Here is a 24135-nt window from a genome sequence, read left to right as displayed (position 1 = left end):
TCCTTCCTTTCTCTTTCTTGTTCGTACTTCCCTTAACCTTCTCAGCCTTCCTTGTCCTTTTCCTTCCCCTCTTTCCTCACCTACACACTGTCCTTCCCTTCAGTGGTTCCTTCAAGCCCAATCTCTTTTATGCCCTACTTCCCCTACCTCCCTACACTGTTCTCTTCCCTTTCTGTGTCCCCCCAGCCCATAACCTTCTATTCCCATCCTCCTCCCTCCTTTCTTCTTTTAGGTGATGCCTGTGGCGCTGGTACTCTCTTGTGGGGACTCTTATCTTGAGCGGCCCCAGTCCGTCAGTGGCTCAGTCGAATTGTATTTATAGTTGCTGCCGTGATGTATTCGATGCCCCCTCCAGCCCACTGTCTCCTATGTCCGTCCTTCCCCTACTTCCCTTCACTGTCCTTTCCCTATATCCCCTATCGCCCTTCACCCTGTCTCTTTTCCCATTCAGTGCAACCCCCGCCCCCTATCCCTTCCTTCCGGCCCCTTCCTCCCTACACTCTACCCAGTACCCTCTATGCACTTATATCAATCTGCCCCTACCCTTGCCCCGCCCCGGCCCCAGTAAGCCTCCCCAGCCCCATCCCCGCCCCGTTACGTCTCTGGGTGTCACTAGTACCAGATTCACACTCTTGGTGGCTGTGTGTGGCGGGGCGAGGAAGGAAGAGGCGGTGGGGGAAAATTTAGTGTTGGAAGATCGAGTGGGTGGGTGTGTTTGTGGAAGTGTGGCGAAGTGTATGTGTGTGTGTGTGTGTGTGTGTGTGTGTGTGTGTGTGTGTGTGTCGAATAGGTGAAACAAACGTGTGTGGAAAATTTAGTGTATTGAAAGAAATGAGATGTGTCTGTAGCTCAAATTATAGTCCAGAAATCGTACAGAGCAATGATGATGATGATGATAATAATAATAATAATAATAATAATAACAATAATGATAACTGACCACACCAATACCACAGCAAAACAAACAAAAAATAAATTAAAAAGTGAAAAAAAGAGCAAGTAAAATGTAATACAAATTAAAAAAGAATAACGAAAAACAAAAATCAAAATATAACAATAAAAAAATACTCAACTTTTACTACAGAAATACAAACAACAACAACAACAACAACAACCACGTGCAGCAAAAGTGAAGCATGAGAGGAAACAAATCAGGACTTTTGACGGTGACGGCGGCTGAGGAGGAAGAGGAGGAGGAAGAGGGAAGAAGAGGAGGAAGAGGAGGAAGAGGGTGCGGGAGGAGTGAAACAAAGAGGATGAAAAAGAGAAGAGGAAACAGAGGACTTGGAGGATGGAGGCAAAGAGGAATGAGGTAAGTAATAGTAGTAGTAGTAGTAGTAGTAGTAGTAGTAGTAGTAGTAGTAGTAGTAGTAGTAGTAGTAGTTATTGGGTCAATGTTAGTAGGGTAAAGGGAATGGTAATGGTGATAGTAAAATAAATAAAAAAAGATAAAGAAAGTAGTAGAAGTAGAAGTAGTAGTAGTAATAAAAGTAGTAGTAGTAGTAGTGGTGTCCCCTTGCTCCGGGATGAATGAAGGCGAAACAGACAGACAGACACACAGACAGACAGACACGCTCGTGGTGATGGTGGTTACTGTTGCCAAGCGCTGAGCCGCCGACACACACACACACACACACACACACACACACACACACACACACACACATTCCCCCCGCCCCCCCCCCCAATACACACCTACTCCCCCTTCCCCCACACCTCCTCCCCTCCCCACCCACCTCTGCCCATCTAGACAAATCGACTGTGCAACTATTAATCTAAATATCACATGCACGGGGAACCAATGGGACAGCTTAATCAATTACGGGCTTTGGAAAGGATTCGATACCAACAAGAGTATTTAGCATTTGTTTTGGTGCCTACGTGTATAAGGGTTCTGAGAGGCGTTAGTATAAGGAGATGAGAGAATAGGTATAAATGTTAACTTGTAAGAGAGGTCAGGATTAGGTTGGTAGCTAAGTTAGGGGCAAAGAAAGGGGACGAAAGGTGAGGGAAATGAAGATGGAGGAAGGAAATAAACGAAGAAAATAATGAAATAGGAATGTAAAAGAGGCGTTAGTATAAGGAGATGAGAGAATAGGTATAAATGTTAACTTATAAGAGAGGTCAGGATTAGGTTGGTAGTTAAGTTAGGGGCAAAGAAAGGGGACGAAAGGTGAGGGAAGTGAAGATGGAGGAAGGAAATAAACGAAGAAAATAATGAAATAGGAACGTTAGAGAGATATAAATGAAGAGAAAGGGAGGAAAGCAGTGAGAAAAGAGGGTAAATAGGAAGAAATAAAGAACTGGATGGAATATCAGGAAAGGAGAAAATGAAGGTGTATAAAAATGAAACGACAGGAAAAGAAGGAAAGCAGTGAGCAAAAAGAGGTAAATTGGAAAAAAATGGAGGAAAAAGAGGAAAGGACGGAAAAATGGAAGCAAAATAGAAGGAAAAAGGGGGAAACCAGAAATAAATAAATATAAAAACGAAAAAATGGGAATGAAAGGAGAGCAGAAAGATAGGAAGATAAATAAGAAATAAATGAAAGAAAAGAAAAAAAACTGACAAGCAGTGAAAGGCGGAGGAAGAGAAAAAGAAGCAAATAGTTACGAAAGAGATGAATGAAAAGGAGGAGAGAAAAAGAGCATTTACCTTTTTTTTTCTTTTACCGATGTTTAAACTTGAGGCCTTTTGATCACAAGGTTATGAGAGCAAGCTGATATACTGACCTTGAAACCGGCTGTCTCTCTCTCTCTCTCTCTCTCTCTCCGCTTTCCATTCATCTTTTTCAATCCTTTTCTGCCTTTTTCATCCTATTCTCCATTTCTTCCCATTTTTCTTCTCTCAACTTTGTCTTTTCTTTTTCTTAGCTTTCTTCTTTTTTCCTCTTTTTTCCTTTCTTCTCCCTTTAAACTTTCCCCCCTACCCTTTCTATTTACTTTTTCTGTTTCTCTTTCTTCTATCCCCTCTGTTTACTTTTTCTGTTTCTCTTTCTTCTATCCCCTCTGTTTACTTTTTCTGTTTCTCTTTCTTCACTTTCATCTTTAGTCATCTCCTTTACCGTCTCTTTCTTCCTCCTTTGCCTTTTTTTTTTCTTCTATTGTCTCCGTTTCTTTCCCCTTCCATCATCCCTTTTCACTAAGCTGCCTCTCCTTCCTTTTCTTCCCCTTTATTTCCTCTTTCCTCTTCTTTCTCAGCATCCTTCTTTCCTCTCCTATAATTTCTTTTCTCATGTTCCTCTTCCCCCTTTTTTTTTTACTCCCAGCATCCCTCTTTGAAATCTATAAGCTGCTTTAATTTTCCTTTTTTTCCTTATGTCTCCCTCTCTCTCTCTCTCTCTCCCCTCCTTTCCTTTCATCAGTCTTCTTTTCAACTCACTAATCTTCCTTCCCTTCCATTTTTTTTTATGGTTTCCTCTCCTCTTATTTTCTCTTACAGCATCCCTCTTTCACCTCTCCAAGCTTCTTTCCCTTCCCTCTTTTTCCTTATGTCTCCCTCTCTCCTCTCTTTTCATCTTATTCTCCGTTTTCAAACCTGTAAGCTCTTTTCCCTTCCCTTTCTGCCCTCCGTATCTCTCAGCATTCACCTTACAACACTCTATAAGCCGCTTTCCCCTTCTCTTCTGTCCCTCAATCAACTACAACAGCATGCTTTCCCCAATACAGATGCCCCGACACCCTAACACTCGCTGCACTGCTTATTCTAATGCCGCTGGGGGTGAACGGAGCCTCGGTAACCACGGTCGCCACTTCCACGGAGCTGCCCGAACAAAGCCCCTGCCAAGTTCTGCAAGAGGCGGCCTGCAGCGGTGTGGGTTACGAGGATCTTATGTTGCCTGACGCCTTAGTGCACAAGCTGCCTAACCTGGCCTCCGATGAACTGCTCTCCTTCCTGCCGCTGCTAGAGGTGAGACATAGAAGGTAATAGAAGAGAAGTGGTTGGAAGGAGTTGAAAGAGGGTGAGAAAAGGGAGAGGAGGAAAGGAAAGACTAGGACGGGAAAAGAAGGGGAATTGAAAGAAATGAAAGAAGAAAGGAAACAGGAGGAAGGGAAAAAGGAGAGGAGTTGAAAAAGAGATGATAATGGGAAAGGGAAGGAAGAGATGGAAAAAGAGACAGAAGGGAGATTTTAAAGAAATGGATAGAGGGAACAAAGGGAAGAAAGACAAAAAAAGAGAGAAAATGAGGAGAAAGGTGGAGCTGAATTGCAATACAGGGAGAAAGGGAAATAAGAGAGGGAAAAAGAGAAGAGGGAAGAAGGGAATGGAGGAGAAGGAGGAAAGCGAGGAATTGAAAGGAGATGGGGAGAGAAAGGAAAGAAGGGGAAGAAAAAAAAGCCGAGATGATATGAAAGGATGGAAAGATAATGATAAAAACGAAAGGGGGATGGAGAAAGATTAGGAAGATAAGAAATGCAAGAAGAGCAATGAAATGAAACAATAAATGAGAAGGGAAAGAGAATGGAAAAGAGGATACAGAAACAAAAGAAAAACGGGAAAAATAGGAAGAATAAATGGAAGAATAGAAGGATGGAGAGAGAGGGAAAAAGGAGATGAAGTGGATGAAAGAAGAGACAAGAGGAAACGAAGAGTGTGAGAATTTTGAAACAGGAGGATGAAAGGAGGGACAGGAATAGGGAAAGGACGAAATAGGAGGAAGAGAGAAGTGGAGGAGAGGAAGAGAGAGGAACACAAGAGGATGGAGGAGCAAAGAGGGTTGAAGAAGGGATCGAATAGCAAAGTGGAGGGATTCTCAAAGGAAGGGAGGCAGAAAAAAAAAGGAAGATGAAAGGGGAGGATAAAAGAGAGTAAAGGAGGAAGGAAAGATGAGATGAAGGAAACATAAGAGGATAAATAAGGAGAAATAGGAAGACGGGAAGAGAAATGCATATGGAAGGAAGATGGAAGAGAAGGAGAAGGGAAGAAAGACGAGAGAAAAGTTAAAGTAGGAAGAGAGAAGAGAGAGGAAAGAAGGAAATAAAGTAAATGTAAGAAATAGTTGTGAAAATTGTAGATGATATAAGGACATGATGTAAGGAATGAAAAGGAAAAAAAAATACAAAAAGAAAGGAAGGAAGGAAAAAGGAAAAAAACAAAACAAAAAAACAGAAGAATGAAAAAAGAAAAAAATAAATAAGTAAATAAGCAAGAAAACAAGTACGAAAAACATTGACAAAGATAATAAAAAAAATAATTGTGATGAAATATATAAGAAAATAGAAATACAAGTGTGTGTGTGTGTGTGTGTGTGTGTGTGTGTGTGTGTGTGTGTGTGTGTGTGTGTGTGTGTGTGTGTGTGTGTGCTAACTTTCTCCCCTGCAGGTCGGGTGTTCTGAGGGCCTGCGGGAGTTTCTCTGCGCTCTGTACATGCCCGTGTGTACCAACTACGGCTTCCACCTCCCCCCCTGCCGCTCCCTGTGCAAGAAGGTAACGTACACACACACACACACACACACACACTGGCTTCTCTTACTTGCATTTCTTAGTTTTATCTTTTAGTTTCAATACAATCTTTTTTTCTTACTTTTTAATTCGTTTTCCTTTTTTTTTCTTTCTTTTTTCCTTTTCTTTTCTCCCTTCTTCCTTATATGTTCTTTCTTTCGTCTCTTCGTTCCTTTTTCTATTCAAGCTTCTTTTTTCCTTTTATTCTGCTTTTTATTGTTATTTTATGAGATGATTTTACTATTTTCCTATTTTCCTATCTTCCTATTTTCCTCCTGCCCTTTCATGTTTTCTTCCCACACACTCTCATTCCCCCTTTTTTTTCATTTTCACGCTTTTCCCTCACGTCCTTTTTACCTCCCTCCTTCCATAAATACATACTCCCCCTTTCCTCCTCCTCTCTTCATAATTATAATCAGTCTCTCTCTCTCTCTCTCTCTCTCTCTCTCTCATATCCAAGAATAGCACAGTGATGAGAAAGATAAATTACATGACACACACACACACACACACACACACACACACACACACACACACACACACACACACACACACACACACACACATCAATACACAAACAAACAAACTCCACCGCGTCTACAGAAACTTGCTTGCACAAACTACATCGCCTAACATACATGGCTGGGAAACGCACACACGCATACATACATACATACATACATACATACATATCCACTAATACACACGTAGTCACATTTTTGCATACATACATTCATGCTCACTAATAAACAGACAAACTAACACTCACAGTCATATATACATACATACATACAGCGCAAAAACAAACCCGCCCATCAAGGTCATAATCCAATTTGTCTGATGAGAATTTCTCGTAATCATGATAAACCAGCACTGTGTTTACCTTTTGGCGGCCCTTTGCCCCCCCTCCCCCTCCCCTCCTGCCCTCCTCTTTCCCTCCCTCTTCCTTCCTTTCCTCTCCCTCCCTTCCCTGCTGCCCTTTCCTCCCTCCACCCCATCCTTTTCTCTCCATTTCATTTTCTCCTTAGCACACACACACACACACACACACACACACACACACACACACACACACACACACACTCCTCTTTCTCCCTTTTCGTCCCTCCCTCCCTTCCTTGCACCTCCTCCTCCCTCCCTTTCCTCCATTTCTTTCCATCTCTCCTCCCCTCTTCCTATTTTCGTACCCTCATCCTTTTCTTCATTATTCATTTCCTCCTTACACACACACACACACACACACACACACACACACACACACACACACACACACACACACACACACACACTCCCCTCTTCCCATTTTTTTTTCTGCTCTTCTTTCTCTACCCATTTCTCCCTCCTTTCCACCTCTTTCTTCCTTTCACCCATTTTTCCCACACATTCTCTCTCTCCCTTTTCTTTTTCCTTCTTCCTTTTCTTTATTCGACTGACATTCTTAGCAGTCTCTCTCTCTCTCTTTCCTTTCTCTCTCTCTCTCTCTCTCTCTCTCTCTCTCTCTCTCTCTCTCTCTCTCTCTCTCTCTCTCTCTCTCTCTCTCTCTCTCAAGTTTCTGATACACGTAGACAGTAAACACGCGCCAGCTACGGTTATTCTACACGCTGGATCCATAAACGCTGATGAACGATTATGGAAATGCCGGGTTCTTTCATTTACTCGCGTGATCACTGCGTCGTACATCAGCCCGCGATCAGACGGGTGTGTTGTAGTGTGTGTAGGAGATAATTTTTGCGCAGTGTTATAGTGTTCCGCATGGACGCCAGGGGGTACTTAACAAGACTCTGATTTACATATATCTGCTTTGATCTGTTTACTTTGGTTATACTGTGATTGCTTTTTTTTTTTTTTACAGCAGAGGAGTCAGTGCAAGGGCGTAAAAAAAATAAATAATGAGAAAAAAGCCCCTTTTTTATGACCTAAGACTTCTATTTCTCCCTCGACAGGCGCGTGAGGGCTGCGAGGGCGCCATGGCAGAGCTCAGTGTCCCGTGGCCCTCCAAGTTTGACTGTACGAGGTTTCCGGAGCACCACGAACTGATGTGTGTCGTGACGCTGAACCAGAGTACGTGTGTGTGTGTGTGTGTGTGTGTGTGTGTGTGTGTGTGTGTGTGAGGATTATCTAAGTTATCCATCGTGGGAAGACGAAATAAAAGAAAATGGGATGTATTCTATTTTTTTTTTGTGTGTGTGTTGTAAGGATTATCTAAGTTATCCATCGTAGGAAGTGGAAATAAAAGAAAATGGGATGATTATTATTTTTTTTTAGTTTCTTCATTTTTTCTTATTTTCTATTTAATATTTCCTTTATTTGTTTTCCTTTCCTTCCTTTCTTACGTTCTTCTATCTATATTTTTCTCTTTTCCCCGTCTGACATCTCTTTCCTCATCCCTTTTTCTTCTCGTTTTCTTTTTCTTCTCGCTTTTCTTTTTCTTATCGTTTTCTTTTTCTTCTCGTTTTCTTTTTCTTCTCGTTTTCTTTTTCTTCTCGTTTTCTATATCCACATTTTCTATTCCCTTTCTCTCTTAGGTAGTTTCGACATAACCTCCACCACCTTCACCACCACCACCGCCGCCGCCAACACCATCTTCTCACCATCACCACCACCACCACAGGAGCATCACCACCACCCCACGCTGACTCAATGCACCTCCAACGCCGACTGTGTGTTTGAGGTCAGTTGTAGTAGTAGTAGTAGTAGTAGTAAGTGTTGAATATTGCAAAAGTAGTCATTCCACATTATTATTATTATTATTATTATTATTATTATTATTATTATTATTATTATTATTATTATTATTATTATTATTATTATTATTGTTATTTATTTTTTTATTTTTTTATTTCTAGCGTGCTGTTTGCCGCGGGGGAGGGTGCGTGTGTGAATACCCACGCACCTGGGGCCCCACCGGGTGTGAATATACTCAGGTAAGTGTAGGCTACGTCTGTCTGTCTATCTTTTCCTGTCTGTGTCTTTCCCTTCGTTAGTTTTGTCTGTTTTCTTTCTTTTCCTAACAAGTTTTCTCCTTCTTAAATTCTGCCTGTCTTCTTTTTATCGTTCAGCCTATTTTTCTCTGTTCAGTTCTATCTAGCCTCTATCCTTCACTTCTGCCATTTTTTTCATTTTTTTTCACATATTCTTCCCTGTTCGCGTGTTTCTATTTTCTTCACGTTTTTTTTATTAACCTTCTTACTTTCATTTCACTCTTTGCTTCTACCATTTTTCCTTTTTTTCACAGTCAACCCTTTCCTATTCCCCCTTTTCTTGTCTTTATGGCTTTTATTTTCTCCTTTCCTCTCTTCATATCAATCTTTATACTTTCCTCCCTCTCGCAGATCCTGGGCGGGCAGTGCAGCTCAGACAGCCAGTGTTCCGTCGTCACCCCCAACGCCGTCTGTACCAACTCTGTGTGTACCTGTGTACCTCCACTAACTAACTACCGGAACCTGGCCTGCATACACGGTGAGCTTGTGTAGTCTGCCCTTACTTTACCTGCACCCCCCCCCCCCACCTTCCCCTGTCGCTCTTTGGTCCTTCCCCTGTCAATAACCAGCTTTTCAAACCTCTATATCTTCCTCTGTTGCTTCCCTGCTTTTGCTGTCATTCTCTCCGATGTTTATAATTTGCTATTGAAACTTTTCCTGTCTTGCTCTTCCTCTATTCCATATACCCCTTTTGCTTCTGGTCAAGCCATGGAATGTACCGTGAACACCTGCTAAACCGATATTACACCTGCTTTTAATCTCCATCTCGGTTTCTATCGTTAACTTCTTTCTGTTGATTTCGGTTTCTCTAAATACCTCCCACTTCTGCTCAAACCACTATGATAAACTTTAAACTCCTGCTAACAATCTATCGTGCCTGCTTCTAATCCATATCTTCGTTTCTGCTACTTTCCTTATGATTTTCGTCTCTAAACATCCTCCTGCTTCTGCTGAAACCCCTATGAAAGGCTTTAAACTACTCCTAAACTGCTATCACGCCTACTTTTTCATTAACTCGGTTTCTGCTGCTTTCTTTCTTCTCATTTTGGTGTCAAGCGCATTCGCACACACAAAACCTGCATCCAGCTCAACCACTAGGCTCTCCTTCACCACCCTGCTGACCGCCCCCCTTCCTATAGCATCAACGCTCGAGTAACAGAAATGGTTTATGTTGCCTCTCACTCAAGGCGGCGCGCATTCCCCCGACGCCGGGCTGAAGAGCGAGAGAGCGCGTCAAAGGGATGATGCAAAAAGCTCGGCGAGGTGTTCCCTGTATGAGGATGTAATAAAGAGGATTTGTAATAGGAAAGCCGATTTTGGCCCCGAGGTGGTGAAGGAGCTTGAGGGAACGAAGGAAGGAAGGAAGGAAGGAAGGGAGAAGGGAAGGAAAGGAGGGAGGAAGGAAGGAAAAAGTGTGAAAGGGAGAGGCGGGAGGAGGGAAGGAAGGAAGAAAGGAAGGAAGGGAGAAGGGAAGGATAGGAGGGAGGAAGGAAGGAAAAAGTGTGAAAGGGAGAGGCGGGAGGTGGGAAGGAAGGAAGAAAGCAAGAAAGGGAGAGGTAAGAAAGGAAGGAAGGAAGAAAGAAGGAAAGAAGAAGGAAGGAAGGAAGAGAGAAAAAAGGAAGAGATAAAGAGAGAGAGAGAGAGAGAGAGAGAGAGAGAGAGAGAGAGAGAGAGAGAGAGAGAGAGAGAGAGAGAGAGAGAGAGAGAGAGAGTTATAATGCTCTAAAGTTTTTTAATATCCTTTACTTTCCTTCTCTCGTTTTTCCATCTTATTTATTTTTCGTCTCTCTCTTCCTTCACCTCACACTTTTATATTATCCATCTTCCTCATGCTTCCTCTTCATCTCTCTATCTTCACCTCTTCTCCCATTTTCCTTATCTTCAGTTTTCCTTCTTAACCTCCATTCCTTTGACCTTTTTCCTTTTTTTATTAGCGTTGCAGGAAAACGAGTGAACTGCCTCCTCTACCTCCTCCTCCTCCTCCTTCACCCACACACAACCCGGCTTCCTCCTCTTTCTCCTCCTACTTTCGCATCCTCCCCTTGTCTACCACATAAAACATTTTCCTTTTTTTCCTCCTCATCTGCTTTCCATCCTCCTACTTCTCCTCCTCTTCAAGAACAACATAATGCCTCAATGAAACAAAAAGCAAAACACACGACGAACATCACTAATATATCTCGGTTTCAGAGGCGGAATGATGCTTTGCTATACCCAGCGTAACCTTCTCCTCTGTTCCCCTTCTTCCCCCTCACAGCTAGCGGGATCGGGGACATGTGTTACAACGACGCCCAGTGCCGCGCTGTTAACAAATTCAGCTTCTGTCGCCTGTCTGTGCCTGAGGTGGTGGGAGTGTGCGCCTGCGACCGAGACCAGTTCATAGACATTCGAGGGAAATGTGTGCCACGCCTGGGTAACTATTTATTGTGGTCTAGTTAGTAGTTTTTGTTTACTGCCCTTGCTAGCTACTGCTGTTTAAGTATTCCGTGTAGCCTATAGTCTTTCCGATGAAGTGTTTCTCTGGCTCTTTGGTTATGTTTGAAAGGCCTTTTCTGATTGTCTGGGTTCCTCTCTGACTCTCATGGCTTGTCTGTCAGTCTGTCACTCATGCTCTCGTGCTAAAGTTCATATGATATTCCTTTTAGTTAAACTCTTATTCATGATAGATATATTATACTTGGCAGTGATTGTAGAACTCGCATTATGTTTGAAAAAAAAAATGTGGCTATGAAGTTATGAACAGCTCCGAAATGGTATACCACTAACATCTTACCATATCCAAGAGTTGTTAGACCACTATTGAAATAAATCGTTTCACCCCATAAAGAGAATTTGAGGGAGCGACTCAGAAGCGTCACTAAAGTCTGTTCACTTAAGTCTGACCCAAGCTGACAACATAAACCTAAGCGTGTTAGTAAGCATAGTGCAGATTAGCAGAAAGTGCTGCGTGAGATAAACACAAACAGAGGTTGAAGAAAACTTGGAAGCCATAGCAGTAGCCAATCAGCACTCGGCTTGCAATCACGCTTAGGTTTGTTGTCAGCTTGGGTTGGACTTAAGTGAACAGACAAGAGCTGTATGAACACTGGTATGGCATGGAGACGACCCGCGGCGTTCGCATTGTCCAATCCTAGAGCCCGGAGTAATGTGAACGTGGCTGGCTGTGTCCGTAGAGTTTACCACGTCACTACCTAAATGACGCGCCGCCCGTCACACACTATTTGCCCTGCAGACATTAGATAGTTGGTGCAGTCTGGTGGATAGCTTGCTGAAAAACCTTTTTATGATCAATCTGTTGACGCTGAACGTGGCACGATATTTACGGAGACTTTATGATGAAGAAGCAAAGGCTAACATTTTGTATACCATAACCATAACCGTATTTTTTAAATGAGAGGTATGCTAACGTAAATGATACAGAAGCATGTAGCACCGGAGCATGAGTGACAACCTCCGTGGTGGCGAGAGAGGAATCCAGCTAATCAGGAAATGCCTAATAAAAGCCGCTTAGGTCCCAGAGGAACACTTCGTTGGAACAGACTATAGGATGTTCTCTTTTTTTTTTTTTTACAGCAGAGGAAACAGTTCAAGGGCGTAAAAAAAAAGAAACCAATAATGAAAAAAAAAAGCCCGCTACTTGCTGCCTCTTAAATTCATATTCCCCTTTTTCTCCTCCTCCAGCCACTTCCCTTCCTCCTCTTCCTCCCCCCAACACTCCCCCTGATACTTTTATTTCCCTATTCAGTCTGTATCTCCAGTAAGACGCAACAGTTAAAAATACAGATCAGGCAACTCCTTACACAACACGCTTATGGTAACTCCTACATTCATCTCAATAATCTCCTCTCAAAATTGGTCAGTTCTGTTTTCACCATCCAGCATCCATCATCTAACCCTTCCCATGGAAAAACACGAACTCCAGCTAGAGGCTATTTGTTCCTACATCAATCTCTGACATTTTATTCTCTCTCCAGTAGCCAGGCTCCCCTCCAGCCCTGAGTACGGGAAAACAATAGCCCAAGGTGGAGATTATTAACTTCTACATTCACCTCTGTCTTATTAATCCCACTCATTCTCTCTTCAAGAACTAATTAGTCCTCCTCACTATCTCTCCAGTACCCAGTGTCTCCCTCTAGCCCTGACTACGGTAAAACAAAGGTCCCAGGCGGAGGGTTTGGCTACATTAGTCTCGCGTCCTTCCCCAGGTGGCCGGTGCCTCAAGGGGGACTGTCCTAGGCAGCTCGGGGCCGCCCTGTGCCAGCGGGGACGCGACACGGTGCTCAAGTGTTTCTGCCGTAAGAAGGCCGTGCAGAGGAGAGGAATCTGCCTTCCCCCTTCCTAGCCTGTCTGCCCCAAGGTGGATACATTACACATACATATACAGTTACAGATTCACTTACATGTATCTATTTATCTATATTTATTTATCTATCTACACATACCTACGCACACATCAACATCTATTTATATATCTACCTACACACCTACGCACACAGGTAAACAAGCTTATATATTGCCGTCAAGGTTAGTATTCTCTCTCTCTCTCTCTCTCTCTCTCTCTCTTTTTTCTGTACTGGATTTCAAATTTCATCCCCCGCTTGGTTGCCGTTGCCCAGGAGAGGATGCTTTCGTTCTCGAGACATTCTTTTTTTTTCTTTCCAGGCCACAATTTAATATTTTGATTTAACCGCAGCTGTTTTTTTTCATTTATATTTTTCTCCTAACTCGTATCCCATTTTTTTTCTTTGCAGACTAGTGCATTTAGTCCCCTATATTCTGTTTTTCATCGAGTATCCATATCGAGTAGTGCACATCATCTTATTTTGTACACACTGAACGCCTTTTAAATGTGAATATATCGCCTCTTATTTGAATAGCAACTTCCTAATCAATTTTCCGACAAACAGATTCCTTTTACTGTGGTTGTACTGAAGTAAGTCTCATTGAAATCTATTATCTTTCCCGAGTATTACCATATCATCTTTATTTTGTACACACTGAACGCCTTTTAAATGTGTACATATCGCCCCTTATTTGAATAGTAACTTCCTAATTAATTATCCGACAAACAGATTCCTTTTACTGTGGTTGTACTGAAGTTGTCTCATTCAAATCTATTATCTTTCCTCCTTTTGCAATCAGAAAAGGTTACGTCTCTTTCTATTTTCATTCTATTTTCTACTTATTTATAGCAATACTTCAGTTTGTACAAGTGCCTTCTTTTCCTTTCATAATCACTGCCTACTCCCATACTTCCTTACTTCCATAATCATTTCATACTCATTTTTTCCTACTTTCAAAATCGTGTATTCCTCCCATTTTCAACATTCTCTAGCAATACTTCAGTTCGTACAAGTGCCTTCTTTTCCTTTCATAATCACTGCCTACTCCCATACTTCCTTACTTCCATAATCATTTCATACTCATTTTTTCCTACTTTCAAAATCGTGTATTCCTCCCATTTTCAACATTCTCTAGCAATACTTCAGTTCGTACAAGTGTCTTCTTTTCCTTCCATAATCGCTGCCTACTCCCATACTTCCTTACTTCCATAATCATTTCATACTCATTTTTTCTACTTTCAAAATCGCGTCTTACTCCCATTTCCACCATTCTCAGGTAATACTTCAGTTTGTACAAGTGTCTTCTTTTCCTTTCATAATCGCTGCCTACTCCCATACTTCCTTACTTCCATAATCATTTCATACTCATTTTTTCTACTTTCAAAATCGTGTATTCCTCCCATTTTCATCATTCTCTAGCAATACTTCAATTTTGACACGCACTTCCTTTTCCTTCCATTATCGTTTTTCATTTCTTTCCCGTTTTCTATCTTCAAGGTTTCCCGGCTCGTCCCCAGCTTGACCCACGGAGCTACAACTCACAATTCACATTCCCTTGAGGTGGAAGTCAAAACGGAATAAGAGTGAGCCTTTCTGACCACAGCTGACCTCACCTGACCTCGCCTGACCTCGCTTGACCTCGCATTAATTACCACGGTCTCTTGTCCACCCTCCTCTCCAATGTACAATTAAATATTTGATGTTATACGTAAAGGCTGTGTGAGTATATGATAAAATGGCACAAAATAGGACTGAAGCAAAGGGAAAGGAAGTTTTGAGAGGTGTGATCTACAATAAATGAATGAATAAATAAACGAAATGATTTGAGAAGAAGGAATTAGAGACGAGAGGAAACATAAGAAGGCGATAATATGAAAACAAGTGAACATAACCAAACATTTATAAACGGAGTGACATAAGAATAAGGGAATAAAAACAAACGGAAAAGTTGTCGCGATGAAAAGTTTAACAAATGAAGAAAAATAAAAAAAAACAAATAGGTTAACAGACACGGGTAAGAATAAGTGAATATAAACGAAAAAAGAAGGAAATTAAAACAGCAAAATAAAGGAATTAATGAAAATAAATAAACAGATTAATGGAATTGCAGGTAAGTAAAAGAAACTGAAAGCAAAGGTAAATTAGAGAGAGGAACCAGATTAGCAAAATATAGAAAAATCAGCAAATAAAAAAAGGATAAATAGATAGTATATGCAAATGGAGTTACTGAGCAGCACACCTGAGTAAACACACCTGAGATTTTAAATGACTTACTCCCACGTGAAGTTAATCTAGCTTATGACTTGGAAATTACGATAACAACAACAACAACAACAATAATAATAATAATAATAATAATAATAATAATAATAATAATAATAATAATAATAATAATAATAATAATAATAATAATAATATCTACGTTTTTTGTTCAAACTTTACAATAAATATGAAACAAAGCATTAAATTTATATTCTAATGATCCTACGAGAGAGAGAGAGAGAGAGAGAGAGAGAGAGAGAGAGAGAGAGAGAGAGAGAGAGAGAGAGAGAGAGAGAGAGAGAGAGAGAGAGAGAGAGAGAGAGAGAGAGAGAGAGAGAGAGAGAGAGAGAGAGGTAGGGATAGGGACGGAGAAGGAAGGGAACGGGAAGGGAGGGAAGGAGAAGGGAGGGAAGAGGAAGGGAGGGAAGGGAATGGGAGGAAGGAGGGAAGGAAGGAAGGAAGGGAAGGAGGAAGAAGGAGGGAGGGAAGGGGAAGGGAGGGAAGGAAAGGAGGAAAGGAAGAGGAAGGGATTGAGGGAAAGAGGGAAGGGAGGGAAGAAGGAAGGAAGGGAGGGGAGGGAAGGGATGGAGGGAGGGAAGGGAGGAAGGAAGGGAGGGAGGGAAGGAAGGAAAGAAGGAGGGAAGGGAGGGAGGGAAGGGAGGGAGGGAGGAAGGAAGGGAGGGAGGGAAGGGAAGGAGAGAGGAAGGAGAGGAAGGAAGGAGGGAAGGAGAGAGGGAGGGAGAGAGGGAAGGAGAGAGAGAGAGAGAGAGAGAGAGAGAGAGAGAGAGAGAGAGAGAGAGAGAGAGAGAGAGAGAGAGAGAGAGAGAGAGAGAGAGAGAGAGAGAGAGAGAGAGAGAGAGAGAGAGAGAGAGAGAGATTACTGGAGGAGGAAGGGGGGGGGCGTAAGGAGGGACAACGTAACCTATGTAAATATGCAATCTGGTCTTGCTAGTTCACTTTAGGTTAACTTCCCCCTCAGGATATTGCCTCGGGGAGAATACGACGCTCTCTCCCTCCCTTCTCTCTCTCTCTCTCCCCCATTCTCCTTCTCCCTCTCTCCTTACCTTCTACCCCCTTCTCAGTCTTCCCCTTTCTCCTCCTCCCTTCTCCCTGTTCTCCCTCCTTCCTCTTCCCTTTTCCCTCTCTTCCCTTCCCCCTCTCTCCTTTCCTCCCCTCTTCTCTACTCCCTCTCCTTCATTCCCCTTTTCCGTCATTCCCCCTTTCCTTCATTCCCCCTCTCTCTTTACCTCCTCTCCTCCCCTCTCCTCTCCTCTCTTCCTCTCCTCCCTTTCCCCTCTCCAACCTTCTCCCTGTCCTCCCTCCTTTCTCTTCGCTTCTACCTCTCCTCCCTCTCTCCCCTTCCCCCTCTCTCCTTACCTCCTCTCTTCACCCTCTCCTCCCTTCCCCTCCCAGCTGGTTGTCCTCTCCCTCAATACTTATCTATCCTCGTCTCCCTAATCCTCATCTCCCCACTTAATCCTCTACGTTTCTTTTACCTTGCATTTCTCCCTTTCTTAATTCTGTTCTCCCTTTTCCTTCCCTCCTTTTGGTTCTCTTCCTTGATATTATTTCCCCTTATCTTCACCCTGTTCGTTTCTTAGTTGTCTTTTTCTCCCTTCTCCTCCTTCCTTTCCTCTCCCAGCTGATTATTCTCTCCCTCAATTCTTCCTTCCCTTTATTATTATTATCTCTATCCTCTTCCCTTCCTTTCCTCTCCATTCGTTTCATCTCCTTTTTCTTCCTTAATTTTTTCTACCCTTTTTGAGTTCTTTATCTTCCATCCTTTTTTTCCCCTTTCCATCCTTTAATTTCCCTTCACTTTTATTTCTGTCTCTACCCTTATCTAATTTTTCATTTCCCTTCATTTTCCCTTCTTTCCCTTTCCTAATTCTTTCTCTTCCCTTCTCTATTCTTTAATTTCCCTTCATTTTCCCTTCTTTCCCTTCCCTAATTCTTTCTCTTCCCTTCTCTATTCTTTCATTTCCCTTCATTTTCCCCTTATTTCGTTTCCTCTCCTCCCCGTGACGTGTAGCGATGACCTTCATTAATGGACTATGTAATTACTAGGTCATTGGCGCAGTCATTTCGTGGTCGTCAACTCTGTCACGGTGATAATGACCCCCGCACGCTAAATCATTGACTTAATTAACGTTCCCTTCCCCCTCCTTCCTCTCCTCCTCCTGGCTCCCTCTTCTTCCCCCTCCTCTTCGTCCCTCCGGCTGTCTCCTCTTCCCTCTTTCTTTCCTTTCCTTCCTCCTTCTTGTGCTATTTTTCCCTGTTATATAATCTTTCTTTATTTAGTTTTTTTCCACTTTTTCCCGTTTTCTCTTTTTTTTTTCTTTCGTACTTCTTTTTAAATACTCTCGCTGTTCCATTTGCTCACATTTTTTGCTTCGTTATGAACTCCAATTTTCTATTTAATATTTTTTCTTGCCTTCGTAGGTTCTTAATATACCAATGATTTTGATTCTCTCTCTCTCTCTCTCTCTCTCTCTCTCTCTCTCTCTCTCTCTCTCTTACACTTTTATTTTTTTCATTAGTTTCTCCTTCAAATTTCCTTCAGTCCTTTTCAATCTTTTCTCACCTTCTTTCCTCTGTTCCTCTACCTTACCTTTCCAATTCCTCTCTCTCTTTCTTTCTTTCTCTCTCTCTCTCTCTCTCTCTTCGTCAATGTTTGCCCGACACAGCATCAATATCGGGTCTAAGTGTGGGTTTCAATACCTCTCTTTGCATGATCTTGGGCAAGGACACGACGCTTTCAAGACCTTCGCGAACCCCTTTGGTGGATTCATGGCGCTTATTCTTCCCCGTGTGTTCTTTGGTTTCAGTCGAGAACGCTTTGCCAGGGAAGGTGATGATATGTTTTCTGATCACTTCTCTTTCGTGACCTACTTTCCTTTTGTTTTGTTTTTCTCCGTTCTCATCTTCCTCTTATTTTTTTCTTTCCCTCTTTTTCCGTTTTTTTTGCTCTTCCTTCTTATTCCGTTCTTTCTTCCTCTCTTTACTCTCCTATCTTGTTTTTTTTTCTATTTTCATTCTTCCTCTTATTTTTTTCTTTCCTATCTTTTTCCTCTTTTTTCCGTTTTTTTGCTCTTCCTTCTTATTCCGTTCTTTCTTCCTCTCTTTACTCTCCTATCTTGTTTTTTTTCTATTTTCATTCTTCCTCTTATTTTTTCTTTCTTATCCTTTCCCTCTTTTTCCGTTTTTTTGTTCTTCCTTCTTTTTTCGTTCTTTCTTCCTCTCTTTACTCTCCTATCTTGTTTTCTTTCTCTATTTTTATTCTTTCCTCTCATACATCTCTTTTTTCGCTCTCTCCTAACCACTGATCCTTCTCCTCGTTCTCCTCATCCCCCTTCTCCTTCAATCTCTCTCCGTTTTCCCTCTCTCTCTCTCTCGTGGAGCGCCTCGTTCGCCCGTTGGTTACATGGTGAAACAAGCACTCAGTGTGGGGGAAGACAAGGAGGGAGAATGGAAACGGTAAGGGAGGAGGAGGGCGAGAAAGTAGTCAACCACTAGTTCACATCCCCCCTACACACACACACACACACACACACACACACACACACACACACAACCGTCACAGTAACTTTCATTTTACCATCACTGCAACATCACCTCACATACAATACAGCATACGTTAGAATAAGACTTAGAAAACATAAAACCGAAACTAGGAAAAGCAGAACAGTGCGAAAAATATGAGAACAAAGGGTTGTAATAATAGCCGAGGATAGAAGTGTTACCGGGAGAGGTTCGAAGCCCCGAAACTATATGGCGGACAGGAATAAACAGCGAGTGGCATTACGAGAGAAGGATCACAAGCCACTTCCCTGATTCTCTCTTCACAGTCACGCTTCACCCTAACACTTACTAGTCATTCAAAAGGAGCATGAAAGACTAACAAAGGCAATTAACTCCATGTCGTATGATAAGAAAATAGCAAAAACTTTTAATTATCATTCACTAACGGACACCTGTTTCATGTTTTGGTAATAGTAATAACGTGAATTAGTAAACAAGATTATTAGGGCAGATGTAACAAGAGAGGCGGAGCAAAAATAAAATAAACAAAATTACAAAAAGCCTCTCAATTATCAATCACACACGTATATATTACCTGCGTCTCATATCCACAGATACACTTGTAAGAGAACAATAAGTCTTTGCATTAACAGTTCCTACACATGAATGGTACCGGAAACTACGTATAGTACATAACGGCCGAACCACCCACTTACTAATTGACTCGTTACGCCATTTTCTCTACTACTCAGCACAGACTAGCAAGGAAACACTATCACCATCCTAGCCCAGTGACAACGAATATAACCTTAGATAACAGACCTTAACGTGGAATATGACACTTACTGATCACTGGCCACGGTAGAAGTCCTGTGCCACGCCGGCCGTCACGAAGTCCACTCTCGATGAAGGCTGAACACACTCTGGTGAGGCACGCGCAGGCGCAGACGGCCGGTGGTTGGGGAGGGGGTGGGTCGGCGCATGTGAGAGGAAGGACCAGCGCTCGTTTTCTTTTTGTTGGGTAGACTATTCTCGGTAACTCAGGCTTTACAGGTGACGATATTTGTACTGTTTATTCTCTACTGGTGGTTGGAAGATAATAAAGGTTGATGTACGCTATGATGTTTTGTCTTTTTATGATGTCTATTGATGTGCAGAGGCAGCTGAGGACACAGCAACAGAGGAAGCCCCCAAAACGCTGCTACGGATTAAAGAAAATGCCCAAGAAAAGAAAATGGGAGATGTTCCAACAATGTGATCAGATAGCTGGAGAGTTGTCTTGATGTTTCTCTCTTTAAAAGTAAAAAAAATAAATAAATTGGGAGAAAAAAAAATGGGAAAAAAGAAAATGGGAAAAGAAAATGGAAAAAAAAGAAAATGGGAGATGTTCCAGCAATGTGATCAGATAATTGGAGAGTTGTCTTGATGTTCCTCTCTTTAAAAGTATTCAAGTCAAGAAAAATGAAATATAGATGAATGAAAGCTATTCCAAAGGTTATAAGTAATAGGAATGGATAGTTAATAATTATGCTGGTTAACTCTTGCATTAGGGAGTTGGGCAGCCGACAATGCATTCGTCGCTGTGGCTGGTAGTTTTCATTAGTCTTCAAGCTGGAACCAACACCAAGGGTCGTACAAACACCGAGGACATAGTCATTTTATTTCTTTTTACAGAAAATATCAATCGTTGCCAATCCAAGTTGAAAAGCTTACTGACCAAGGAAAGCACAAATAAAAAAATGGAGAAAATCATAACTGCTAAAAAGTTAGGTATATATATATATATTATTATAATTATTATTATTATTTTTTCACTTCGCAACTTGGCAACAGACAAACAGGACAATAACAATATGGCTGCCTCACGTTGCCCTCGCGGGAGTTGTTCATTTAATCACACGCTCAGCGGATTGGCCAGATACGCAACGGTTTACGCCCCGACCCAGCGACTCCGGCAACGGCAAAACTTTACGAGGCTTTACGAACACAGCGCCTTCCTTCACCTCGATCTGCTTACGTGGACAGCGAGAACCGGGCGGCTGCATCATTCTTAACCTTTCATTAGTTATTCATTCAAAATGTGATGAAAAACAGTATATTTGATTGCACTTCTTTCCCTTGTGGGTGAAAAAATGGGAATAACGTATAGCTTAAAGGAACGTCATGTGTGTTGCCATCATCAGCCATTGCCTTCGCCAGAGTCGCCGGGCCGAGGCTCAGTAAGTCTTTAATCTTTTCTCTGTACAAACATAACAATCCCTGCATCCTAAATATACTCTACTGTGACTAGCTAGAGTGAACGTTTAGTGTGCTCTCTTAGACAAGGATCTTTTCTCCCTCTCGCTGCCTTGTGGACGCGAGACAAGATAAGAAAAGGAAGGGGAAATAAAACATATGTGTAATAATACCTGACACACCTTGACAACATCGTTTTTTAGTGGGGGATCAAAAAAGGACTCCCACACGGTAGTTGGCTGACACTCACAGGGGGGAACACATTCTGAATCCACTACAGCAACGGAAAAAGTGATCGAACCATGTAATCGGACACTGTCGCTATGATTCATAACATTTTGATATGTAAAGAATGATTCCGAAAACAAGAAGTTAACCCATTAATCATTCCATACACGCAATGACGAGTAAATAAATACCTAAGAGTGGAAAACTGGGGGAAAAATACCTGGCTTATTAGTGAGGGAATACCTGTTCAATTTAATCACCTGCATACCGATTGCGTTAATAAAACAAATCTTTGGGATGAAAATCGAATCGGAAAATCGGAAACAATCACGAATCACCTGTTTAGATAGTGAGGGAATACCTGATTAGTTTTTAATTACCTGCATGCCAATCGTGAACAAATGATAGTTTATAAAAAAAAGCGGCGCTACTGAGTCGGAGGAAGGCCCAGCGGCACTGCCTGTCTCCGCTCCGCTAGCCTGGACGTGAGGAACAAGGGGCGTTCCTGGTGTTAGCCCGGGAGAGGCCGCGCCCCGCCGCCGCCCCGCCTCAGCAGCCGCCGCCCGCACGATCTGGACGAATAGAAACGTGGCGATTTGACAGTCTCGAGTTCTCGCCGCACGGCGATGTATTTCTCGACGAGGGTTTGTGCAAAGTGACCAAGGGGCCTCGTCCACCGCGGTAGATGGGGGTGGGGGGATGGTTGGTTGGTTGGGTGGGTGAGGTTGTGAATGTTTATGATTGATTTTGCTTCTTCTCCTTCTCGCCGCCTTCGGGTTCGGTTATAGTATATGAGTTATCACAAGTGGTCACAAAGTTTGACATATATACACGTTCTCTTGAGGTCTAAAGCGCTTCATTAAAATCTAGACAAAGCTCTTAAAAAATGAATGTATGTATATCTTGAACGTCTTAATTCTTTTCTGTGCAACACTTGCTTGACATCTACAGAAATTCGACAATAATAATATACGTTTTCTTTCTCTATACAATAGGCACCTTTCAATTTCTCTTTATACCTTATACACTAAACTAGAAACATTTATTGTGACTATGATGTAAGCTAGGAGAGCCAACGGGCTACACGTACGTGGGCTATGTACAAGCTGCGCCGAGCCGCCTTCAGGGAGACTCGCGGGGGCCGAGGCCGGGCGCGCCGCGCGGGGCACTGGTCTGGCACACCTGTCTGGCGCACCGCACCTGTGTGTGTGTGTGTGTGTGTGTGTGAACACTGTACTGACGACGAGCAGTCATCACCCGCAGGACGCCTCGTGTGTGTGTGTGTGTGTGTGTGTGTGTGTGTGTGTGTGTGTGTGTGTGTATTCATTTCAAATTCGGTGCGGCCACTCTTGGGCCCGGGCCGCCGGAGTGGCGGCCTCACCCCCGCGGCGGCGCGACGCCAAAGCCCCGCGGCCTGGCGAGTCTCTCTCAAGGTCGCAACACTCTTCACTAGTCCGCTCACCTGGACGACTTTCAAGGCTGGACCCCCGCAGGGAGGCTCCGAGTGACGACTTAAAACTCAAGTCAACAAAAACTGTACGTCTGGCTTGGCCGCCGCCGACGGCTGCCGCGCCAGGAGCTCGGCGGGTCAGCACTGTGACGGGCCTGGACTAACAACTCGGTGGCACCACCCGCGGCGCGGCGGGGCGGGGAGCACCGGGGAAGGGACGACCCGCCGGCGCCAGCGGGGCGTCTCGGGGCGGTGCCCGGGGGCGGCGCGAGGCGAGGCGGGTCATCCCTTCCTGACCCTCGAGGCTTGAGTCTATGTATCTTTGGCTCGCGTAACTGGCTCCCCCTGTGTGTGTGTATGTGTGTGTGTGTGTGTGTGTGTGTGTGTGTGTACGGCTCAACACCCTCCCCTCTGGATAAAAAAAGATCGTGGGACAGCGCCCCCTGGTGGCCGCTGGGGGGCGGTGGAGGGGCACTAACAGTATCACGTCACGCCGGGGCGTGAGAGTGTCCGTCACTCCTGAAGGTCTCGCTACGAAACTGGCGAAGGAAACACTGCTGCCCAGGGGCTGTCGGGAGTGTGGCGCGGACCTGACGCAGCGCCGCCGTGTTTCCAGCCTCCCTCCCTTACGCCTGCACCTGGTGACCATTGGCAAGAGTTCCTATAGTGAAGGAACGCGGCCGAAGCGTCTGGCAGGGGTAGGGGGGGTCGGGGGGCGGCGGCTGTGTGGCTTCTGGCAAGTCGTCGGCTGGAAGAACACAGGTGGTGACGCGCGCGGCCCGGCTCCCGTTTTCCTTCAGCTCACACGCACACTGGACGCTTGTGGGGAGTGACTCACTGATAACTCAGTTCCTGCTAACTAACCACCAGGCTCGCCACAACGGGTAGACGCCCACACGCCCGCACCACCCACACGTCCTCAATGGTGCTGCCGACTCGTGCCTCTTCACTATGTACACTGCATGGAAGAACAGCAGACGCGCGCCCTCGTGGTGGTGGCGGTGAGGGCGGTGGTGGTGGTGGTGGTGTCGCAGAGTCCCGGAGGAGAGGGGGAGTCACACACAACCCATGGAGCCCCACCTTCAGCTTACCCCTAAATACTACCCCGTGTTCTCCCTCCTCCTCAGCCCCACAACCACTGGTTTTCAAGGATAAAAGGTTCTATCACTGTTTCTTATTCACTCGACGATGCGCTGTGCAGTCACTGTCTTTAAGAACTACCGCTCGTACAAACAGCACTGGGTTTATCTTACACTAAAAGTACGTCAAAACAGCCTCTGTGAGAACAACAAGCACGCGGCACCCCCGTCTTGCCCTCACGCCGAGCCTAAGCGAACCCCAAAGAGGAGTTCGCCGACGACGCAGCGACTCGGCGACCCACCCGTGTGTCTCGGCCGCTTCTACCTGACTTTAGGGATGAAGGAAGCGTCTGTACGGCCTCAAGTGTGTCTCTGATTACAAGAACGCGGCCGAGGCACGTGCGGGCTCCGAGGGGTAGAGGGGATGCCTTTATTATGGAGGGATGTTGGTCAGCTCAGCCCGACGCGGCACCGGCAGGAGGCAACTTGGAGGTGATTTCGACCCGAGTGTTCTTTGGTCTATGTTGCGGCGCCTCCAGCAGGACGTCACGGCACTTCGCAGGAGGGGATTCAGCTTCAGTCTTCGGTTTCTCTG

At 43.9% G+C, this 24135-nt stretch overlaps 1 protein-coding gene and 1 long non-coding RNA gene across 6 annotated transcripts in view; one reads left to right on the top strand and one right to left on the bottom strand.

Moving 5' to 3' along the window:
• The window catches only part of LOC126996961 (uncharacterized), a 59645-nt gene extending 39899 nt beyond the window's left edge, over positions 1-19746 (bottom strand). The window contains exon 1 of one of the 3 annotated variants that reach the window (XR_007751772.1): positions 19395-19746. This is a non-coding gene — a long non-coding RNA (uncharacterized LOC126996961). The remainder of the gene's footprint in view (positions 1-19394) is intronic. The other 2 variants (XR_007751769.1, XR_007751771.1) reach the window with 2 other exon arrangements.
• Positions 619-15211, top strand: LOC126996960 (uncharacterized). Of its 3 annotated transcripts, none has more exons than XM_050857915.1 (11): positions 619-705; positions 1085-1312; positions 3667-3907; positions 5321-5425; positions 7384-7501; positions 7966-8111; positions 8287-8364; positions 8773-8899; positions 10679-10834; positions 12627-12778; positions 14262-15211. In XM_050857915.1, the coding sequence occupies exons 2-10, from the start codon at positions 1137-1139 to the stop codon at positions 12761-12763; spliced, it is 1284 nt and encodes a 427-aa protein (XP_050713872.1). In that variant the 5' UTR covers positions 619-705; positions 1085-1136; the 3' UTR covers positions 12764-12778; positions 14262-15211. The 3 variants fall into 3 exon arrangements, with proteins under 3 accessions (XP_050713872.1, XP_050713873.1, XP_050713874.1); XM_050857916.1 differs by having other exon boundaries at positions 624-701; XM_050857917.1 differs by having other exon boundaries at positions 627-671.
• Positions 19747-24135: the final 4389 nt, after the last annotated feature.

Source organism: Eriocheir sinensis, chromosome 11, assembly GCF_024679095.1.
Source record: "Eriocheir sinensis breed Jianghai 21 chromosome 11, ASM2467909v1, whole genome shotgun sequence".
In the NCBI taxonomy this organism is placed as follows: Eukaryota; Metazoa; Arthropoda; class Malacostraca; order Decapoda; family Varunidae; genus Eriocheir; species Eriocheir sinensis.
The sequence above is the reverse complement of the archived record's forward strand: the minus strand, read 5'-3'. Positions and strand labels throughout refer to the sequence as shown.